General features: G+C 43.8%; 1 protein-coding gene across 1 annotated transcript in view; it reads left to right on the top strand.

Moving 5' to 3' along the window:
* LOC139752777 (protein turtle homolog B-like) overlaps window positions 1-20,000 on the top strand; it is a 637,105-nt gene that overhangs the window by 508,847 nt on the left and 108,258 nt on the right. The window contains 1 exon segment of the mRNA XM_071668690.1: window positions 18,430-18,584. Coding sequence (XP_071524791.1) covers window positions 18,430-18,584 — 155 coding nt within the window.

The following is a 20,000-nucleotide window of genomic DNA, read 5'->3' as shown; positions in this document are numbered from 1 at the left end:
AAATCGTACTCAAGAATTTCATTGAAAGCTGGCTTCATGTACGATCATACGGGGGTCTCCAGAGGATTTGATCCGATAAGCACGTATTTGATTACCTGTTGGGTACTGTGCGGGGAGGGAGTTTTACCATTAGGCGGCCCCCCCCATCTCTTGAATGCTCTTATCATGCCACTTCTGGAAGTTATGTGCTCCGTCTGCATTAACCACGTACGATATGAGTCCTATGACAGATCATACAGATGGTTCAGTAGTTTCACGTATGAGTCCTATGACGGATCATACAGATGGTTCAGTAGTTTCACGTATGAGTCCTATGACGGATCATACAGATGGTTCAGTAGTTTCACGTATGAGTTCTATGACGGATCACGCAGATGGTTCAGTAGTTTCACGTATGAGTTCTATGACGGATCATACAGATGGTTCAGTAGTTTCACGTATGAGTTCTATGACAGATCATACAGATGGTTCAGTAGTTTCACGTGTGAGTCCTATGACGGATCATACAGATGGTTCAGTAGTTTCACGTACGCGTCCTATGACGGATCATACAGATGGTTCAGTCGTTTCACGTATGAGTCCTATGACGGATCATACAGATGGTTCAGTCGTTTCACGTATGAGTCCTATGACGGATCATACAGATGGTTCAGTAGTTTCACGTATGAGTCCTATGACGGATCACACAGATGGTTCAGTCGTTTCACGTATGAGTCCTATGACGGATCACACAGATGGTTCAGTCGTTTCACGTATGAGTTCTATGACGGATCACACAGATGGTTCAGTCGTTTCACGTATGAGTCCTATGACGGATCACACAGATGGTTCAGTCGTTTCACGTATGAGTCCTATGACGGATCACACAGATGGTTCAGTCGTTTCACGTATGCGTCCTATGACGGATCACACAGATGGTTCAGTAGTTTCACGTATGAGTCCTATGACGGATCATACAGATGGTTCAGTCGTTTCACGTACGCGTCCTATGACGGATCTTACAGATGGTTCAGTCGTTTCACGTACGCGTCCTATGACGGATCACACAGATGGTTCAGTAGTTTCACATACTGTCATGCTAACGTATAACTCACTGTCGTACTGGTGGCTGATAAGGATCATCCTATGTGTTGACCAACGGGGCGCATATGCTGTCTGCCATCGACCTGGCTGGTGTGTGTGTGTGTGTGTGTGTGTATACCTGCTGTGTAATACACACACACACACACACACACACACACACACACACATAAACACCAAAAAGGGTAGAAGCCGCATGATATCGTACGTGAGAACAAAGGCATATCGGTTCCCATTACTTGGAAAACTGTGTCAAAGGTTATTTGTTCATCTGTATCCTCTCTCTCTCTCTCTCTCTCTCTCTCTCTCTCTCTCTCTCTCTCTCTCTCTCTCTCTCTCTCTCTCTCTCTCTATCTCTCCTGAGGGCAGGACTGGGTTCCACGTAACCACACACACACACACACACACACACACACACACTCGTACAAACAGCTGTGTTACCCACTGAGGTAGCTGGTCGATACGGATTAAGTCACTGGAAAGAAGAAAAAGATATCACCACAGTGTTCCGAGCAGGGAAGTGACTTGCCACTGCCGGTGGGCAGGGAAGTGACTTGCCACTGCCGGTGGGCAGGGGAGTGACTTGCCACTGCCGGTGGGCAGGGAAGTGACTTGACACTGCCGGTGGGCAGGGGAGTGACTTGCCACTGCCGGTGGGCAGGGGAGTGACTTGACACTGCCGGTGGGCAGGGGAGTGACTTGACACTGCCGGTGTTAGAGTGCGTGTGTCTCGCGCGCCTCTAAAAGTGTCATTGATGAATAACTTACAGAATATCGTATAAGTACAACCGACGTAAAAGTTCTGGAAGAGAGAGAAAAAAAAATATGAGAAAGTGGATAATCCTTTTAACGACAAGTTGTTGTCGCTAATCGTACACGGAATACTAGAATACCAGGCCTCACCAACTCCAACAACTCTAGAGTTGGTTGAAATATCAGGCCTCAACAACCCCAACAACCCTAGAGTTGGTTGAAATACCAGGCCTCAACAACCCCAACAACCCTAGAGTTGGTTGAAATACCAGGCCTCAACAACCCTAGAGTTGGTTGAAATACCAGGCCTCAACAACCCCAACAACCCTAGAGTTGGTTGAAATACCAGGCCTCAACAACCCTAGAGTTGGTTGAAATACCAGGGCTCAACAACCCTAGAGTTGGTTGAAATACCAGGCCTCAACAACTCTAGAGTTGGTTGAAATACCAGGCCTCAACAACTCTAGAGTTGGTTGAAATACCAGGCCTCAACAACCCTGGAGTTGGTTAGAGTACAGTGACCCCCCCCCCCCCCCCAATAGAGGAAGTAGGTTGACACCCCCTGTGTTTTCCAGGAAGGTCCTGGAATACCTTGAAAATGCCCTTGTGTCATGAGAGTCTTTGGACTCACGTTATAGTACCAGTATGTCGGTCATTAAGCCCCGTGGAGTGTGTGGGGTGTGTGTGTGTGTGTGTGTGTGTGTGTGTGGCGTCATCCAGTGGTTTGTGATGTGTTATCTATACCACGATGTCTAGGGCATCTCACAGGACTCCTTAGGATGAGTGAGCTACGACCCACGTCCATGGTATTTGGCGGGTGGGGAGGGAGGACGCCTTTGTACCTCTGGTACTACGGTACCTGTAGAGGGTAGATACCGTTGTACCAGCGATACAGTGGTACCTGTAGAGGGTAGATATCGTTGTGCCAGCAGCGGTACAACGATACCTGTAGAGGGTAGATACCGTTGTACCAGCGATACAGTGGTACCTGTAGAGGGTAGATACCGTTGTACGAGCGATACAACGACACCTGTAGAGGGTAGATATCGTTGTACCAGCGATACAGTGGTACCTGTAGAGGGTAGATATCGTTGTACCAGCAGCGGTACAGCGGTACCTGTAGAGGGTAGATACCGTTGTACCAGCGATACAGTGGTACCTGTAGAGGGTAGATGTCATTGTACCAGCGATACAAGGTATACCTTATAGTGCAGATATCGTTATACCAGCGGTACAACGGTACCTGTAGAGGGCTTGAAACACCGTTGTACCTGTGGGGAGTGTGTACCGTCATACCAGCGGTACAGAGTACCTGTAGGAGGGGGGGGGGGGGGGGGTCTGACACAAACACATCCATCAGGCTCTGCCCAATAGAAAAACAAACTTTTTATTCATTTGTGGAATTAATTCGTAATTTCACGGGGTTAATAAATTCAAATAAGTGATTTTAAAATCCATATTTTATTTCCGTCGAAATAGATAAAAAAAAGAGATATATATACATATATTCAGACTGCCTCTCCCATTTGAAACATACAGAACCTTGTTTATTTACTTTTTTCCAAATGCTGTTTGCAGTTTAGTTTGTTTTTCCTGTACTTCACCAACAGTTTGTTGCAAATTCTCTAATGAATGTCAAACGCATTTCAGGTCTGTCAGTTTTCTATTAACTGTCGAATTATGTCAATAGGTTCACGGGATTTTTTGTTTTTTGTACGTTTTTTTTCCTGTCTTTTTATTATGGCAAAAATACTTCATTCCAAAGACGCTATTTCGAACCCCTAATGGCATTTTCTTCATTAAATAAATAGCTGTAAATTGTCAAAAGTAACAGAGTACCTGACATCTAGTCACTCAGACTAGTCTTTCTTCGTTACTATATGTTTTCCTGCGGCAAGCGCTACGCGTTAGTCCTGCAACGTGGCAAAATCTCATCGTTTGTGCCAAATCTCGTTTGTGGTTTAGTGTCAAATGCTTTCTGGAAGTCCAAATCCAGATAGTCCACTCAGGATTCTCTGTTGTCTACAACAGAGCTTACTAATCTATAAATCAAAAGGGGTTCGTTACAGATGACTTCTCCTACCTAGAGACCGTGGTATCTCTCATTTAGTGAGTTTCTCCTGTGTAGAAATTCATCCATTGGCTTTCTGATTATCTTCTCCAGTACCTCACAGACCAACACCTATTTCTTTAGTCCCACGCCTTTTCCCAGTCTCTTATCTAGATAGGATATGATATGCTGTTTGACCTCTACCAGTCCCCCGGCACTTTAACATTTTCCAGCGAAACCTTGAGCAACATTTCAGGTGGTTTGTTAAGTATATCAGCTCACATCATCGCTACTTGTGAAGAAATTTCATCAGGACCGTGACCCATGCATGGGTCAAGGATCTTTATTGCTCTTATTTAGGTCTTTTCAAGACATTTAATTGGTTTACCATACCACATCCCCATTCCATCTCACTGGTGTTGGGAGCTGTAGCGTCTTCCACTGTGAAAACACTTTTGATTGGTCATCCAGTTTCTCGCACGTCTTGCATCATCCTCTGTTGTTCTCGCTTGTGAATCCTTTAGCCTGATTAGATGCCTTTTAAGTGACAGTTTACCACTGATGAATTCATGGAAATGGTCTGCACTATACCCAGCCATGTCTGCAATATTCCTTTCATGGTTTCTGTGTTCCTCCTCACCTTATCTTGCTTTACTCGTTTCCTCCTCTCGTACACCTTGCTAGTGTGCTCTCTCTCTCTCTCTCTCTCTCTCTCTCTCTCTCTCTCTCTCTCTCTCTCTCTCTCTCTCTCTCTCTCTCTCTCTCTCTCTCTCTCTCTCTCTCTCTCGTATGTATTTATCCATCAATCTGTCCGTCTTTCCCCGCCTCTCATCCCCTCAACAAGCCTCTGTACCACTCCTACATCTTTCCCCTCTGTTCCATCTTTTCCATCTTTCCTCTCCTCGTGTTCTTCCCCTCGTCTATAAATTACCCTTCTACTGTCCCTCACCAGTTTCCTGAGTCCTGTTCCCCACCATTTCCCACGTGTATTCCTTCATATTTCACTTCTTCTTCCGTCAACTATTCCCTTGCATCCTCTCCTTCACCTCCTATTAACTCTTCTGCTTTCCTTCATATTATCTTGCTTCTTACTCTTTATTCTTTCATCTCTGTGCCCTAATTGGCAAGAGAAATCGTAATCTAGAAAAATACGTGTTTATTCGTGGTATTTGCCCTTTTTTTAATTCAATTGGTTACACTTAAATCTAGGGCCACTGAGGGAATGATTGAAGTCTCTCCTTAAGGTCTTTCCTCATGTGGAAATCTAGGGCCTCTGAGGGAATGATTGAGGTCTCTCCTCAGGGTCTTTCCTCATGCGGATTCAGGGTTAGGTCTAGTACCACCACTCAAGGTGCTGTCTTGATTAATTCAGGGATCGTCTGACAATCACGAAACATTTGATTTTAAGACTTTTTCGAATTCACGTAAGACATGATTCCAGGTCTGTTGAGACAATGTCAAAATCTCGTAATAGGCCCGACCCTTGGCCCCATGAGACCACCTTAAGACCCTAAAAGACCCACCCAGGACCCCACTGTACCACGGTCGGACCCTAATAACACCACAAGCCCCACTCAAGACCTCATGATACTACCTCAAGATCCTAAGAGCCCCACTCAAGACCTCACAATACCACTTCAAGATCCTAAAAGCCCCACTCAAGACCTCACAATACCCCCTCAAGATCCTAAAAGCCCCCACTCAGGACCTCACAATACCACCTCAAGATTCTAGAAGCCCCACTCAAGACCTCACAATACCACCTCAAGATCCTAAAAGCCCCACTCAAGACCTCACAATACCCCCTCAAGATCCTAAAAGCCCCCACTCAGGACCTCACAATACCACCTCAAGATCCTAAAAGCCCCCACTCAAGACCTCACAATACCACTTACAACCCAAACAAAATAGCCCCAACCAAGTCCAACTCCCGAACAAGCGTCAATTGTGTTCCCATGGTGACCTAGCCCTCCTCCTCCTCCTTCTCCACGACACACTCCAGACCTACCCAAGACCCCCTCTCAAGACCCGTGACGCAGTAGGCACTTAAAGAGTCATTCGAGGGCTATTAAGAGGCAACTTGTAAGAGGCCACTCAGGGCTCACAATGGAAACGCTCAAGACTAAGGACCCCTCCTAACTCCCTCTTTATAACAGCTGTGTATTCCTACCAGGGGAAAGGACATGCAGATCGTATCATGCATTTACTCGCCTGCCTAAGATGTGATTCATGGTGCAACAAACAAGCCACATTGAAGGTGTTCGTTCTCGTTAGACATTACGAGATGAATAATGATCACACATTTATGTGGATGTTGGGGGCTCGCTCTGGAGAGCCAACTATACGTAATTTTGAATGCTTATTGCGACGGTATGTTGGCACTGGAAGACTTGTTGTCTCGAGGTCTCAACGAGCTTACACTCCGCCTTAAGTCAGACGCTATTCGACGGCAGAAGGTCTCAAGGCCCTGGGTCATCAGAGGCGAGGACGTTTTGGATATACAGATAAACTACAGTGGCCATAATGATGGAGGGAAGGGTGAAGACACGGTCTTTATGGAAGGCGTAAAAGACAGAAATATATAAGTGGTAGAATGGCTGTTGCTCGTGAGCTGCCATTATCAGTACTACGTTGCTGGGCTCATGGCAGTCACTGCAATTACCAGGGCTGTTACTGTTGCCTCTAGTTGTCATTTCATGACAACGTCCGTCATCATTACGACAGTGATAAATGTTACTGTTAGCCTTACCGTTCCCGTTATTACTTTACTACTACTACTGCTGCTACTACTACTGCTGCTGCTTCTACTACTACTGCTTCTACTACTTCTACTACTTACACTCCTACTACTACTGCTGCTGCTGCTGCTCTTACTTCTACTACTACTATTACTACTACTACTAATACTACTGCTCTTACTTCTGCTACCACTACTACTACTACTACTACTACTACTACTACTACTACTACTACTACTCCTACAACAACAACATCATCTACTACTTCTACTCCTGGTGTCGCCAGTGTCATCACAGCAAAGATAGAAAGACGTTATATGGGTAAGTGTGTGTGAGATCGCTATTTTTGCGTTAACGGGTTGAGAATTTTACACTCGTTTGAATTCTCTTTATGTACACACACACACACACACACACACACACACACACACACACACACACACACACACACACCTGCCTAAACCAGGTAACCATTTATCGACCAGGCCGGAGGGGAGGTTAAACTGCTGGGATTGGCTGTTGGCCGACCACCGCGCCAAGGATTCGTACCAGGGCGGGTTCGTGCATGAATCAGCAACACTTAACCACTACGTCACGTAAACCCGTGTGTCTATAATTACCTATTTGCTATAATTACCTATTTGTGATTACCTCTTTGTACTGTACGAGGGAGGAAGTTTTATACTATAGAAGCCTTATCTCTTAATTATTCTTTACCATACAACTTTTTTAAACGTATCTGTGCTGTCTGTATTTGAAATCCCATCCTTCTCTAGTTTATTCCATTCTTATAAACTATAAGTACTTTTTTTTTATATCCTTTCCAACAAGCTTGTTGCTTAATTTCATTTTTTTTATTTGCTTAATTTCATTTTATGTCCAATGGTTGTTTTACTTCTCCATCTTCGGAATTACTGTTCACTGTCTGTCATCAGTTCTGATTTAAGGTTTTAAAGGCTGTGTAACCTGGTCACCCTTCATCCTTGTGTCTCCCAAGGCGTGCCAAACGTAAGGCCCTCTAGCCTTTCCCCGTAAACCAGCTGTCTTGATCCTGGTACCATCTTCATAACATTCCTCTGGACCTTCTCTATTAACTCTTTGTGCTGCTTTAGGCGCCGTAACTAAACTCGGGGAGTATGTTCTAGTCTGGGCCTAATGTAGGATATATGAACAGCTTGCAAAATGTTTCCTTATCCATGAATGGTGTTTTAGTATTTGTCAGTGCACAAGCTCGTCTTCTTTTCTTTTCTAAAACTTTGATTTCCTTTCGTAAAGAAACGTAGGGGAGAAACTCAACAGACATTGGCAAAGTCCATATCATACTATGATCTAAGAGGAGAGAGAGAGAGAGAGAGAGAGATGTGAAGATTACGTATAAAGGTACAACTGTGTGGAAGTGCGTATGAATGGAAGGTGTGACGAGTTGGTAACATGACAGACTAATTCAGCAGTCATTCACAGGTCTGACATGTTTTTTTCATTGTTCGTCGACAGAGTGAGAGGGGAGAGGGAGACTGAAGCTGAATTATAAAAGCTTTCGTATCGATCTCCAACTTTACTCCCTGTACACTTTCTTTTCTTTTTTCGTGTAGAAGAACTCGACAGAAAATTAAACACAAGGGGTCACTGGATTCAACTTCCACTGAGTCATATTCATTTTAGAACATACCACAGTTGTACTCCATCCATAACGTACAGGTATTTGTGATTCCGACCAGTGGATTTCACCTGCTCCGTGAGCGCTGCAGGAGCCTCATAAGGAAAAAGGGACTCCAAGGGCACCATGAGCTAGACCACGCAATACTTGAGAAACTGCTGCGTCACATGAATTATGGTATGGCCGGAGGCAACTCAAGGTTAGGCCGTTTTGATAACTGTTTCTTTTCCCGCACCTCGGCGCTTTGGAACTCCTTAACCTCATGTCTTTTCCAATAACTATAATGTGGCACTTTTTAAAGGACAGGTTTTTCACTACTCCATAATTCATTAATACTTTTCCTTGTCTCTTCTTTTTTCCTTTTTTTAACCTCTTTATATTTCAATTAAGACCTGACCTTCTTCTTATGGACTTTTGTTCATGACTGGAGCCTCCAATGTAGAATATAACCATATATTTATATATATATATATATATATATATATATATATATATATATATATATATATATATATATATATATTGTACGTTCTATTACGAATCTCTTCCCACGCCTCGAGAATTTCAAACGAACAGAGAGAAGAAAATTAAATGCTTGTGACTTGAGGAAAACATTGCAGCCAGACCAGGGCTTAGTTGACACGACGCATGATAAAGATCTTACCGCCCGATACCAGCGACACACTTAAGTCTGGTCAATGGGGCCAACTCCCCCTGATAAGCGCTGGAACAGCTGAGATGGAAGTCTCGTAAGACTGGAGGACCGAAATGATTTCTAAAGATGTCATCAAGAACACGAAAATTAACGTACCTGAAGAGGGTATTCAGAATGGGTTGTCGACGAGGTTTTTTTTGCCTTTTTTTTATTCGATCATTTAGATTGGTTTCTTTTTTTAAGAACTGTTTATTGGAGTTTCCCCTTCTGATTTTCATATAGAATTAGTACATTTGTGTAGGGTTTTTTTTTCTATTCATCCGAGCTAACCCCCAGGATTCCTTTTTTGGAGTTCTCTCAGCTTTAGAAAAGCTGCGTTGCACGCGTGAGCAGAGTAAGGCTGCCTCCTTTAGTGTAGGGAGGACCTCGACGATGATGTAAGCACTTCTTCCCATCCATCCACTGACGGTGATATAGGATCGTTGATGGTGACTTTTCGCCTGTGTAGTGGCATGCGTTTCGACTCTTTGATATTTCTGGTAGTTTGGTTCGCTGTTACGTAGGCTTAGTATCCCTTCTGGTCGGTTTACTGAGGCAGTGGTTGATGGAACGGCTTCTCCTACACAAATCCCCATAGCGGTGGTGTCCCCCAAAGTTGGCTCCTGTGGCCTACCCTCTTTCTTTCCTACCCCTCCATACACGATCGAGTCTCACAACCTGCTCACTCGTACTCCTACGATCCCGCTCTTCTTGCATACTCCAGACATTGTAAACTGTTAGTTTGGCTTTCTAAAAGCTCCGGGGTGGATGTTGCGTGGGCATCGTATTTATTCTCCTTGCGAGATGTTATTCCACATCTAAAATGGAATCCTTCACAACCGCTGCAGATGATCAATCATTGCAGGCTCATCTCGGGGTGGCTGTTCCTCCACTATTGTCTCTTCGCCAAAATGAATCGGATGCCTTCCATGTTATTAGCTAGCTCTCTCTCTCTCTCTCTCTCTCTCTCTCTCTCTCTCTCTCTCTCTCTCTCTCTCTCTCTCTCTCTCTCTCTCTCTCCTAGATAGTGCTGCAACCTCGGGTTCTGCAAGCAGTATACATCAGCCACTGTTCCCCATGAGCTTTCCTACTCGTGCCCCAGCCACTGAGGTCGGAACCCGAGGCATGCGACTGGCTGCTGCTTCCCATAGTTTATGTGTGGAGACTAGACACACCAGGGCCGACCGTTAACGATACTTTCCTGTTTTCCTTGAATAGGGAATGTAAGAAATTCTCTTCCTTCCGCTACATTCTCATGATCTCCATTTTAACTTGCATCCAAGACGGCCATTTTTGGGCATATATTTCTTTTTTTTTTTTTTCCAAAGGAAGGAACAGAGAAGGGGGCTGGGTGAGGATGTTTCCTCAGAGGCCCAGTCCTCTGTTCTTAACGCTACCTCGCTGAGGCGGGAAATGGCGAATAGTATGAAAGAAAGAAAAAGATATATATATATATATATATATATATATATATATATATATATATATATATATATATATATATATATATATATGTGTGTGTGTGTGTGTGTGTGTGTATAGCTTAGTTCGTTGATGAAACTGGTTAGAAAATATTTTTTTTAATGGACGACAAAAGAACATCTGAAACAGTGATACATCTCGAATGTCCCTTCACTGAAAAATCTTCGTCTTCCTCCCCAAATCCCCCTCACAAGGGCGTATCACGCAGGCGTGCGGGGGGAGGGAACCTCTCCAATTGCCAGGATTAATCTGCCTGATTATAAGGCAACTCATTAATCAGGGCACTCGTTAAACATGCATGAGTGGCTGGCGAAGGTCGTAACAACAGCTTAATTGAGCTGGCGGATGTTCTTGTTACACATTTGGCAACTGATATGGCCTTTACTGGCATAAAGAAAACGTTCGCTAATCGATGGAAAGAAAAGAAAAAAAATTCGTGTTGAATATTGCAAAGTCTCGCACCTCTCTCTCTCTCTCTCTCTCTCTCTCTCTCTCTCTCTCTCTCTCTCTCTCTCTCTCTCTCTCTCTCTCTCTCTCTCTCTCTCTCACTGTAATCCGAGATGATGATGAAATTGATTAATCAGAATTCTGATAAAGTGATAAATCGCACAAGGCATTGTGCTTATACCATCTCTCCACTTGTGCGCAACGCCCTTTGTCGAGGAGATGTAAATACGTTTACTTTGAGGGTAATTATCACAGGGGAAATTGATTACTCAATCTGGATAGAGCGAGAATCTATCGGGCAATTACTGCCGGATGCCGGCTTTGGTTACAGTCTTTCCATATTTCATGGGTAACAACATTACATTTCAGTGTGGTTACCAGAGTCTTTGAGTTCACCCGAAATTGTGAATGTATCCAGGAAAGAGTTGAGCAGCGCATTTGAGCTGCGCACGCACACCCACCCACCCACCCACCCACCCACACGCTAACACACACACCCCACACACACACACACACGCACACACACACACACACACACACACTTCATCTAACCCGAGGTTTTATGTTTTTGTACACACGTACAAGATTAAAGACACGGGACATATTGTGCTCCATTAGGAGACTAGGCAACACGAATGTATATATCCTTCCCCCCTCCCCCTCTCCCTCCCCTCGTAACGCGCAAGCAGTAATCACACACCGTAATCACAAGCTGTAATCACACACCGTAATCACAAGCAGTAATCACACACGTCATTAATACATCCTCTCTTCAAAAAGCGAAGAGGTTCGAGCCTTGCCTTGGGAGACGGACAAGCGTCACGCCAGCCGACTAACATTCATATGGTGTAAGCGAGCGAGAAAGGAACCGGAGCGGGATGAGAAAGACGGAGGAAAGAGACGTTCAAACTAGTATTGTGGGTGAGGCAGGAGACAGTCCTAAACGTTTTCGAAGCTTCACCAGCAGTAAAGTGTTAGCTAAAGGACAGCTTATAAGACGAAAGGATTCACATGGCACATTTGTCGAAGACAGAACGACGTAAAAAGAAATGAATAGCAAGGTGTAAAGAGGAAGATGCTATTGTCCTATCATAACCAGTGAAACAGGAGGAGGAGGAGGAGGTCTTGGAAGGCACTGAAATATCTTAGAGGGAACTTAACAGAATACTTAAGTGCCAGCTGGTCCCACGTAAGTGCAGGGGATGTTCAAGATGTCGCTAGATGAAGGTGAAGTGCCAAGGGACTGGATGATGAAGAAGACTAACATTATACTTGATCTAAAAAAAAAAGAATGAGAACGGGAGTATACGCTTGTCTGTCTGACAAGTTTGGTCTATGTTAAGTACTGGAATAGATGACTGAAGACCAAATGGACGACGTGTTGCAGAGGAGAACCTACCTAAGCCTAAGTGAGAGATAGCATTGTTTCAGTGAAAAGAGTTCGTGTTAACCAACCTCTTAGATTTCTACGAGAGAGTGAGCTCGGTTTCAGACAAAGGAGAAAAGCTGGATGGAATGTCTGTATTGGGTATGCCAGAAAGCATTTGACGCTATCCCACATAAAAGAAGCGGTTTGGAAGCTGAATCTTTAGGCAGTGATAAGAGGTAGACTCCTTAGATGGATAGAAGATTGTCGTCATGAAAGTGAACAGGGGAAGAATATCTGGAGAGCCTTTTCGGAAGTGGGTAGGCCAACAAAGATGATCTGAGATTAGGAACGCTGAGTTACAGGAAAAGGATAAGAGGCCCAAAGTTTTGCCTACCATGGAAGAAAGAAGACTCATGAGTGACCTGATCATCACCTTCCCCTTTTAAACTACTTTATGACGTAGATAGTGAACAGGTCTTGAAAGTTGCTGAAATAAAAGAACTAGAAGTCGTAGTATGATAGTGAAGAAGAGACTTGTTGCACGGGATGTAAGGAAGGACTTCTAAAAGTAATAACGAAGGAAAGAAATAAACTCAGTTATGAGTGAGTGAATATGGACGGCATAGAGAAGTTTAAAAAGTTTTTTTTTTTTTTGTCCACAGGAAAAGTTCTAGGAATGGGGACCCACACGTGACGAACTCCCTCCCTCTTACGATAGAAATTGGTAATTACAATGAGTAATTACATAGACCGTTTAAAAAGTTGTGTGGTTGTGGAGAAAGTTCAAGAGATGGAGCCTTAACGAGTGTGGAGCTCCCTCCCAGGTGCCGTGCAAATGGGCAATTACAAATAAGCAATTACACACACACACACACACACACACACACACACACACACACGCACACACACACACATGAATATCTGCACTGGATATATTCATGGAACACTGGCATTGACGGCAGGGTAATACCATTTAGCAACCGCCTTCGCTCACGTTCCAGTCAAAGGCTCTATTTACTCCCTCTCACTCACACTCTCTCCCTCCTCCCCACCCACTCTTACTTCTTCCCACTCGCGTATTGTCTCTTATTCCTTATCACTCCCTGTCGCTCACTCTTACTCACTCTTATTCTTTTTCACTCGTCCTTACTTTCTTTCACTCACAATGAATCCCTCTTACTCATTTGTCCTCTCCCTCACACTCATTCTTTTAAGTCTTTCTTACTCTATCAAACTCTCACCAGTATTGCATTCCCTCTCAGTCATTCTTGCTCCCTCTCATTCACTTTATCCTCCCCTCTCCCCCCACTCACTCTGTTGCTCTCTCACTTTCCCCCTCGTACAAACTCTCACTTGTTTATCCCGAGCAAATTTCTGTTTCCAACACCGGGACTGGCTTGTGTCAGGTCTTGTGGAGTGTGTGGTTGGTTATGCCCTTGTGTGTGTGGCACTGTTGTTCTCGAAGCTAGATATGTTATCCTCGAGTCTGGCAGCGGTGTTGGCCTCGATTCTATACCGTATTTCAATACCCTTCCATCTTTCATCTCTCTCTCTCTCTCTCTCTCTCTCTCTCTCTCTCTCTCTCTCTCTCTCTCTCTCTCTATATATATATATATATATATATATATATATATATATATATATATATATATATATATATATATATATATATATATATTCACGACATACGTGCATTAATTGACTTGCCCAGTGAAAAAAAAAAAGTTTCAATTATCAAGATTTTTTTTCTATTTTCCATGTCTCTTGTTGGATATTCGAAATGAAGACTTTTCTTTCCCTGAGCATTGGTTACTCCGTTTTCTTTCCCCGAGCACTAGCGACTCGCACTGCCACCAGTGTGACAGCGAAGTTTACAGCTTGTGCTTTACCTCCAGCATAGCAGATAGACAGCAACTTTGCCTCAGCAGGAAAGAAAGGTCGACTAATTCGTAAATCAGTTAATGTTAAAAAAAATAATAATGATAATCTCATGTATTTGTACTTTACCGTCCCTCCCCTTCCCCCGCACACACACACACACACACACACACACACATACACACACACTAGACCACAAGAGTGGGCCTCATTTAGGTCACCTAAAATGTTGTCAGTCCTACTTAAAGTGACACCTTAAGTCTTATAAGTCATACCTTAAGTGTTATCAGTCCTACCGTAAGTGAGACCTTAAGTGTTATCAGTCGTACCTTAAGTGACACCTTAAGTGTTATTAGTCCTACCTTAAGTGAGACCTTAAGTGTTATCAGTCCTACCGTAAGTGAGACCTTAAGTGTTATCAGTCGTACCTTAAGTGACACCTTAAGTGTTATCAGTCGTACCTTAAGTGACACCTTAAGTGTTATCAGTCCTGCCTTAAGTGACACCTTAAGTGTTATCAGTCGTACCTTAAGTGACACCTTAAGTGTTATCAGTCGTACCTTAAGTGACACCTTAAGTGTTATTAGTCCTACCTTAAGTGAGACCTTAAGTGTTATCAGTCCTACCGTAAGTGAGACCTTAAGTGTTATCAGTCGTACCTTAAGTGACACCTTAAGTGTTATCAGTCCTACCTTAAGTGACACCTTAAGTGTTATCAGTCTTATCTTAAGTGACACCTTAAGTGTTATCAGTCCTATCTTAAGTGACACCTTAAGTGTTATCAGTCCTATCTTAAGTGACACCTTAAGTGTTATCAGTCCTACCTTAAGTGAGACCTTAAGTGTTATCAGTCCTGCCTTAAGTGACACCTTAAGTGTTATCAGTCGTACCTTAAGTGACACCTTAAGTGTTATCAGTCGTACCTTAAGTGACACCTTAAGTGTTATCAGTCCTACCTTAAGTGAGACCTTAAGTGTTATCAGTCCTGCCTTAAGTGACACCTTAAGTGTTATCAGTCGTACCTTAAGTGACACCTTAAGTGTTATCAGTCGTACCTTAAGTGACACCTTAAGTGTTATCAGTCCTACCTTAAGTGACACCTTAAGTGTTATCAGTCCTACCTTAAGTGAGACCTTAAGTGTTATCAGTCCTACCGTAAGTGAGACCTTAAGTGTTATCAGTCCTACCTTAAGTGACACCTTAAGTGTTATCAGTCCTACCTTAAGTGAGACCTTAAGTGTTATCAGTCCTATCTTAAGTGACACCTTAAGTGTTATCAGTCGTACCTTAAGTGACACCTTAAGTGTTATCAGTCCTACCTTAAGTGACACCTTAAGTGTTATCAGTCCTACCTTAAGTGACACCTTAAGTGTTATCAGTCCTATCTTAAGTGACACCGTAAGTGTTATTGATGATGTATCATTTGTATGCTAGTATCAGCCTTTGACTTTGCCCTGATGTTCTCGAAGGCCAGGTTGTGGGTCGAGGTTGTGTATATCATCTCAGACACTCAAGGAATATAATGTAAACTACTGCGAAGATAACGTAGTTTACCAGGGAAATAGCCAAAAGAAAATCACAACTGAACGCTGTCTGAAGTATTCAAGTCACCTAAAAGCTTTTGCTGGGCATAATGTCTGTTGTATTATGTTTTGCGTAGAGTCCCCGTGTAAATGAATAAGGATGTTTAGTGAATGATTTACGTACTTTGTAAATGAGATGCAGAGTTTTCACATTATCTGAAGAGCGTAATAGATTCGTGTGTGTGTATATATATATATATATATATATATATATATATATATATATTGTTTTTTTGGTTTTCTTTCTTTTTTCATATTATTCGCTGTTTCCCGCATTAGGGAGGTAGCATTAAGAAGAAAGGACTGGACCTTTGATAGAATATCCTCACCTGGCCCCCTTCTCTGTTCCTTCTTTTTGAAAAAAAAAAAAAAAAACGAGAGGGGAGGATTTCCCACCCCCCGCTCCTCCCTTCCCTTTAAGTCGCCTTCTACAACACGCAGGGAATACGTGGGAAGTATTCTTTCTCCCCTATCCCCAGGGATAAGTATATATATATATATATATATATATATATATATATATATATATATATATATATATATATATATATACATATATAAATTAAACGGAAATTAAACTTAACTGTTGAGGATTGTGGCGGAAAAACATTGGCCTCGTAAACTGTCCTCAGTTTATCGTTTTTCTTTCTGTAAAAAACAGATGTTCAGCCTCTAATTAGAGAGCTCATTTACGAGGAAGTTCTTGTCTCCTGGCACTGTTGTAGAAAATTAAGAAAAGAGAAAAAAAAGCAGTAAATAGGCCAGTTACAAGAATGATTTTATTTCCAGTATCTGTTCTTAAGTGGCTGAGGTTGGACGGGGAAAAATCCAATTTCCAGACGAGTTATCGAATTTTCTATCCCATTTTATAGTTATAGACATCAACAAGAAGTACTAGACACCATTGGCTGAAAACATCTGACGATCGATGGGGAGGTAAAAAGCATCCTGATTGAGATGCCTTTTCGAAGCAGGAAACTCCCTAACCGAACCCCCGTTCCTCCCCCGAAACACACACCTCACATTCGCCATCCTCAAACGAATGAATAGATAAAGGAAGGGATTAGGAGAGAGCCACACGGGCCACTCGGGGGTAAAACTGTGAATCTCTCTCTCTCTCTCTCTCTCTCTCTCTCTCTCTCTCTCTCTCTCTCTCTCTCTCTCTCTCTCGACCGGAGACACATTTTTTTTTTTTGTAAAGAATTGAAGACCTTAGAAGGGATTTGTCGGAGGGCTTCAAGGGGAGTAGAGTGATCGAGAGGAAGCTTGGTGATGGGATGAATCAAAAGCTTGGAGAGTAACAGATTTGGAGGGGTGTGTGTGGGAGGGAGGGAGGTGTGGGGTACTGTGATGAACAGAAAGTTCTAGAGAAGATAAAGTTAGAGAGAGGAACAGATGTGGAGGCGTTCTTGAGTGTACGGTCACCACGAGATACCGAGGGTCGTACCAAGATACAGGGAGCCTCATAAGATCCTTAGGCTCGAGTCGAGGTGTGCCAGGACTGTCGATCACTCGGGTGTTCGCCAACTCGTCAGGAGAAAGCAGGAGGAAGACGCTGCATTCCTCCCTCCGCCAGAACTGAGGACTATAATCTCATGGTTAGGTAAAGAAGCGATGAAGGTTTGACGATAAATTCACTCTTTTCACGATCGCATTTTCGAATGACTGTCTGCAGAATGTGTGCATAAGTCCTTACATCTCCCTCCAGCTGTCTGATGGCAGAAGGTTCGATTAAGCCTTGTTATATGATCATTAGCTCTAGATCACTCGGGGAAACATCATTACATCGGATGACCCGCTGATTATCAAATGCCTCATTAAACACAGTCGATTACCCCTCAACAATACACACACACACACACACACACACACACACACACACACACACACACACACACAGGTTTAATTTCACCACAACACCGGTAATTACGCCCTTATGAGACCCTGCTCACAGCTCAGGTCTCAAGGGAAAGTAAACACATCGTCAAAATCATCTCAAGTGTATTATTCCCCCTCCCCCCGCCCCCCAAATTCACACTCATACACACACACACACACACACACACACACACACACACACACACACACACACGCACACGCCCCACCTTTGTCCCTTTTACGTTTTCTACCGTTGGTTGCATTATAACCATCCCTCGTATCAGGTGGTATATACTTATATACTTTTAGTTGTATTACTTATTGCTACTTATATTTTCAGGGGAACACTTGCGACTGCTGCTTTCACGGGGGAAAAAAAAGAGATCACAATGGGCGACGAACGTGTGTGTGTGTGTGTGTGTGTGTGTGTGTGCGTGTACGTGCTGGTCGTGCAGGACTTAGATATCTGACCGTACACTCTCTCTCTCTCTCTCTCTCTCTCTCTCTCTCTCTCTCTCTCTCTCTCTCTCTCTCTCTCTCTCTCTCTCAAGTTCCCGGAAGTTGACCTGGAAAACTACAAGAAAAACTGCAAGTAGGCCTGGTAGGCTTACTGAGGTAAGTAAGCTCTTCCGTATAGAAAAAAAAAAAGAAAGAAAAGAGGGTGGGAATGACTCACAAAGGTAGAAAGAATCTACTTTCTACGGACTTATGAAGGAAAAAAGTAATCGCAAGATTGCTGTGAGGAAGTGGGGGAATGAACCTTCAATTTTTTTTCCCCCAACTCACTCATTCTAACTGGTGTCTCCTCCTCTCCTTCCAGTTCGTCCTGTGAACGTGAGTATCGTGAGTGGCACCGGCAGCCTGAGTGCCGGCACTGAGTACGAGCTGGTGTGCCACGCTTGGGGCTCCCGGCCGGCCGCTGTCATCACCTGGTGGAAGGGCGGCACCACGCCCCTGAGAGACGCCGTCATGACGGTGAGTATATATAGAGAGAGATTCGCCCCACTCCGCATGAAGTACTGCCGCCACACCAGGCATGGCTCCTCCTCTCTCCTCCTCCACCTCACTCCTTGCCGGAGTGGAGTCTGATTCCTCCTGCCTTATAACATGTCCTGCTAGCACCCTTCATCATCAGCCCCTCTTTTCGTTAGGAGTGGTGTTGCTTCCATTTCTCTATGCTGTAGATATTATTTCGGCTATTGTTTTGTCTACGTATGTACTGGTCCTAAGATCTGGACCCTCGGCAAGCATCTGACTGCTTCTTTCCGTAGTTTTCATGTATAGACCAGCCACACGAGGAGTGACCGTTATGATACCTCCTTCGTGTTCGTCTTTCCCTCTTCCTGTAACCTGCCCACCTTTAAGAAGCATCTAAGGACCTCAGAATAATAATTGATTTCGTCTCATACTCATGCCGCTTTGGCTATCGTAAAAGACAATGTGGAGCACTAAAGAGATGCCAAAATATGAAACAGAAGAGGACTAAGGTAAACCACTGCTTAGGAACTGCATTAGCTATGCCTGCTGTGTTTTCTGTTGACTGTACCTCCCTTTTGTTCAGATCTCTTACTGACATATTTCTGATGCTGTAAAGCAACTCTTAATCACTAAGACTACAGGTAAAAGGCTGTCCAACTTACCGATACTCAGATCTTGAAAGTTACATATTTGAACTCCATGAGCGTGACGATATCTTCTCGAAAGGGAGACGACATAACCCCATGAGCGTGACGATTTAACCCCTAAAGAGAGACGACTTAACCCCTTGAGTACCACGACTTGAACGACTTATCCTCCCCTGAGCACCACGACCTAACCCCATACTACCGGCGTCTTGATGCCTTGAGTACCACGACTTAACCCCTAAAGTCATCGTACTCGAAGGGTTTAGTCGTCGTACTCATAAGGACAAGTGTCAATATCGATGGTTTAAGTCGTCGTACTCAAAGGGACAGTGTCGTATTCAAGAGTTTTAGGTTCGTCGTACTCGAGGGTGTAATCCTTCGTACTCCAGGGGTGAAGTCGTCGTGGGTAATGGGTTAATTCTTCGTAGTCAAAGGGGGTTAAGTTGTCGTACTCAAGGGGTTAAGTTGTCGTACTCAAGGGGTTAAGTTGTCGTACTCAAGGGGTTAAGTTGTCGTACTCTAGGGGTCAAGTCTCGTACTCAAGGGGTCAAGTCGTCGTACTCAAGGGGTCAAGTCGTCGTACTCAAGGGGTCAAGTCGTCGTACTCAAGGGGTTAAGTCGTCATACTCAAGGGGTTAAGTTGTCGTACTCAAGGGGTTAAGTTGTCGTACTCAAGGGGTTAAGTCGTCGTACTCAAGGGGTTAAGTTGTCGTACTCAAGGGGTTAAGTCGTCGTACTCAAGGGGTTAAGTTGTCGTACTCAAGGG

The sequence above is a fragment of the Panulirus ornatus genome, chromosome 13 (genome assembly GCF_036320965.1).
Source record: "Panulirus ornatus isolate Po-2019 chromosome 13, ASM3632096v1, whole genome shotgun sequence".
NCBI classification, from domain to species: Eukaryota; Metazoa; Arthropoda; class Malacostraca; order Decapoda; family Palinuridae; genus Panulirus; species Panulirus ornatus.
The sequence above is the reverse complement of the archived record's forward strand: the minus strand, read 5'-3'. Positions and strand labels throughout refer to the sequence as shown.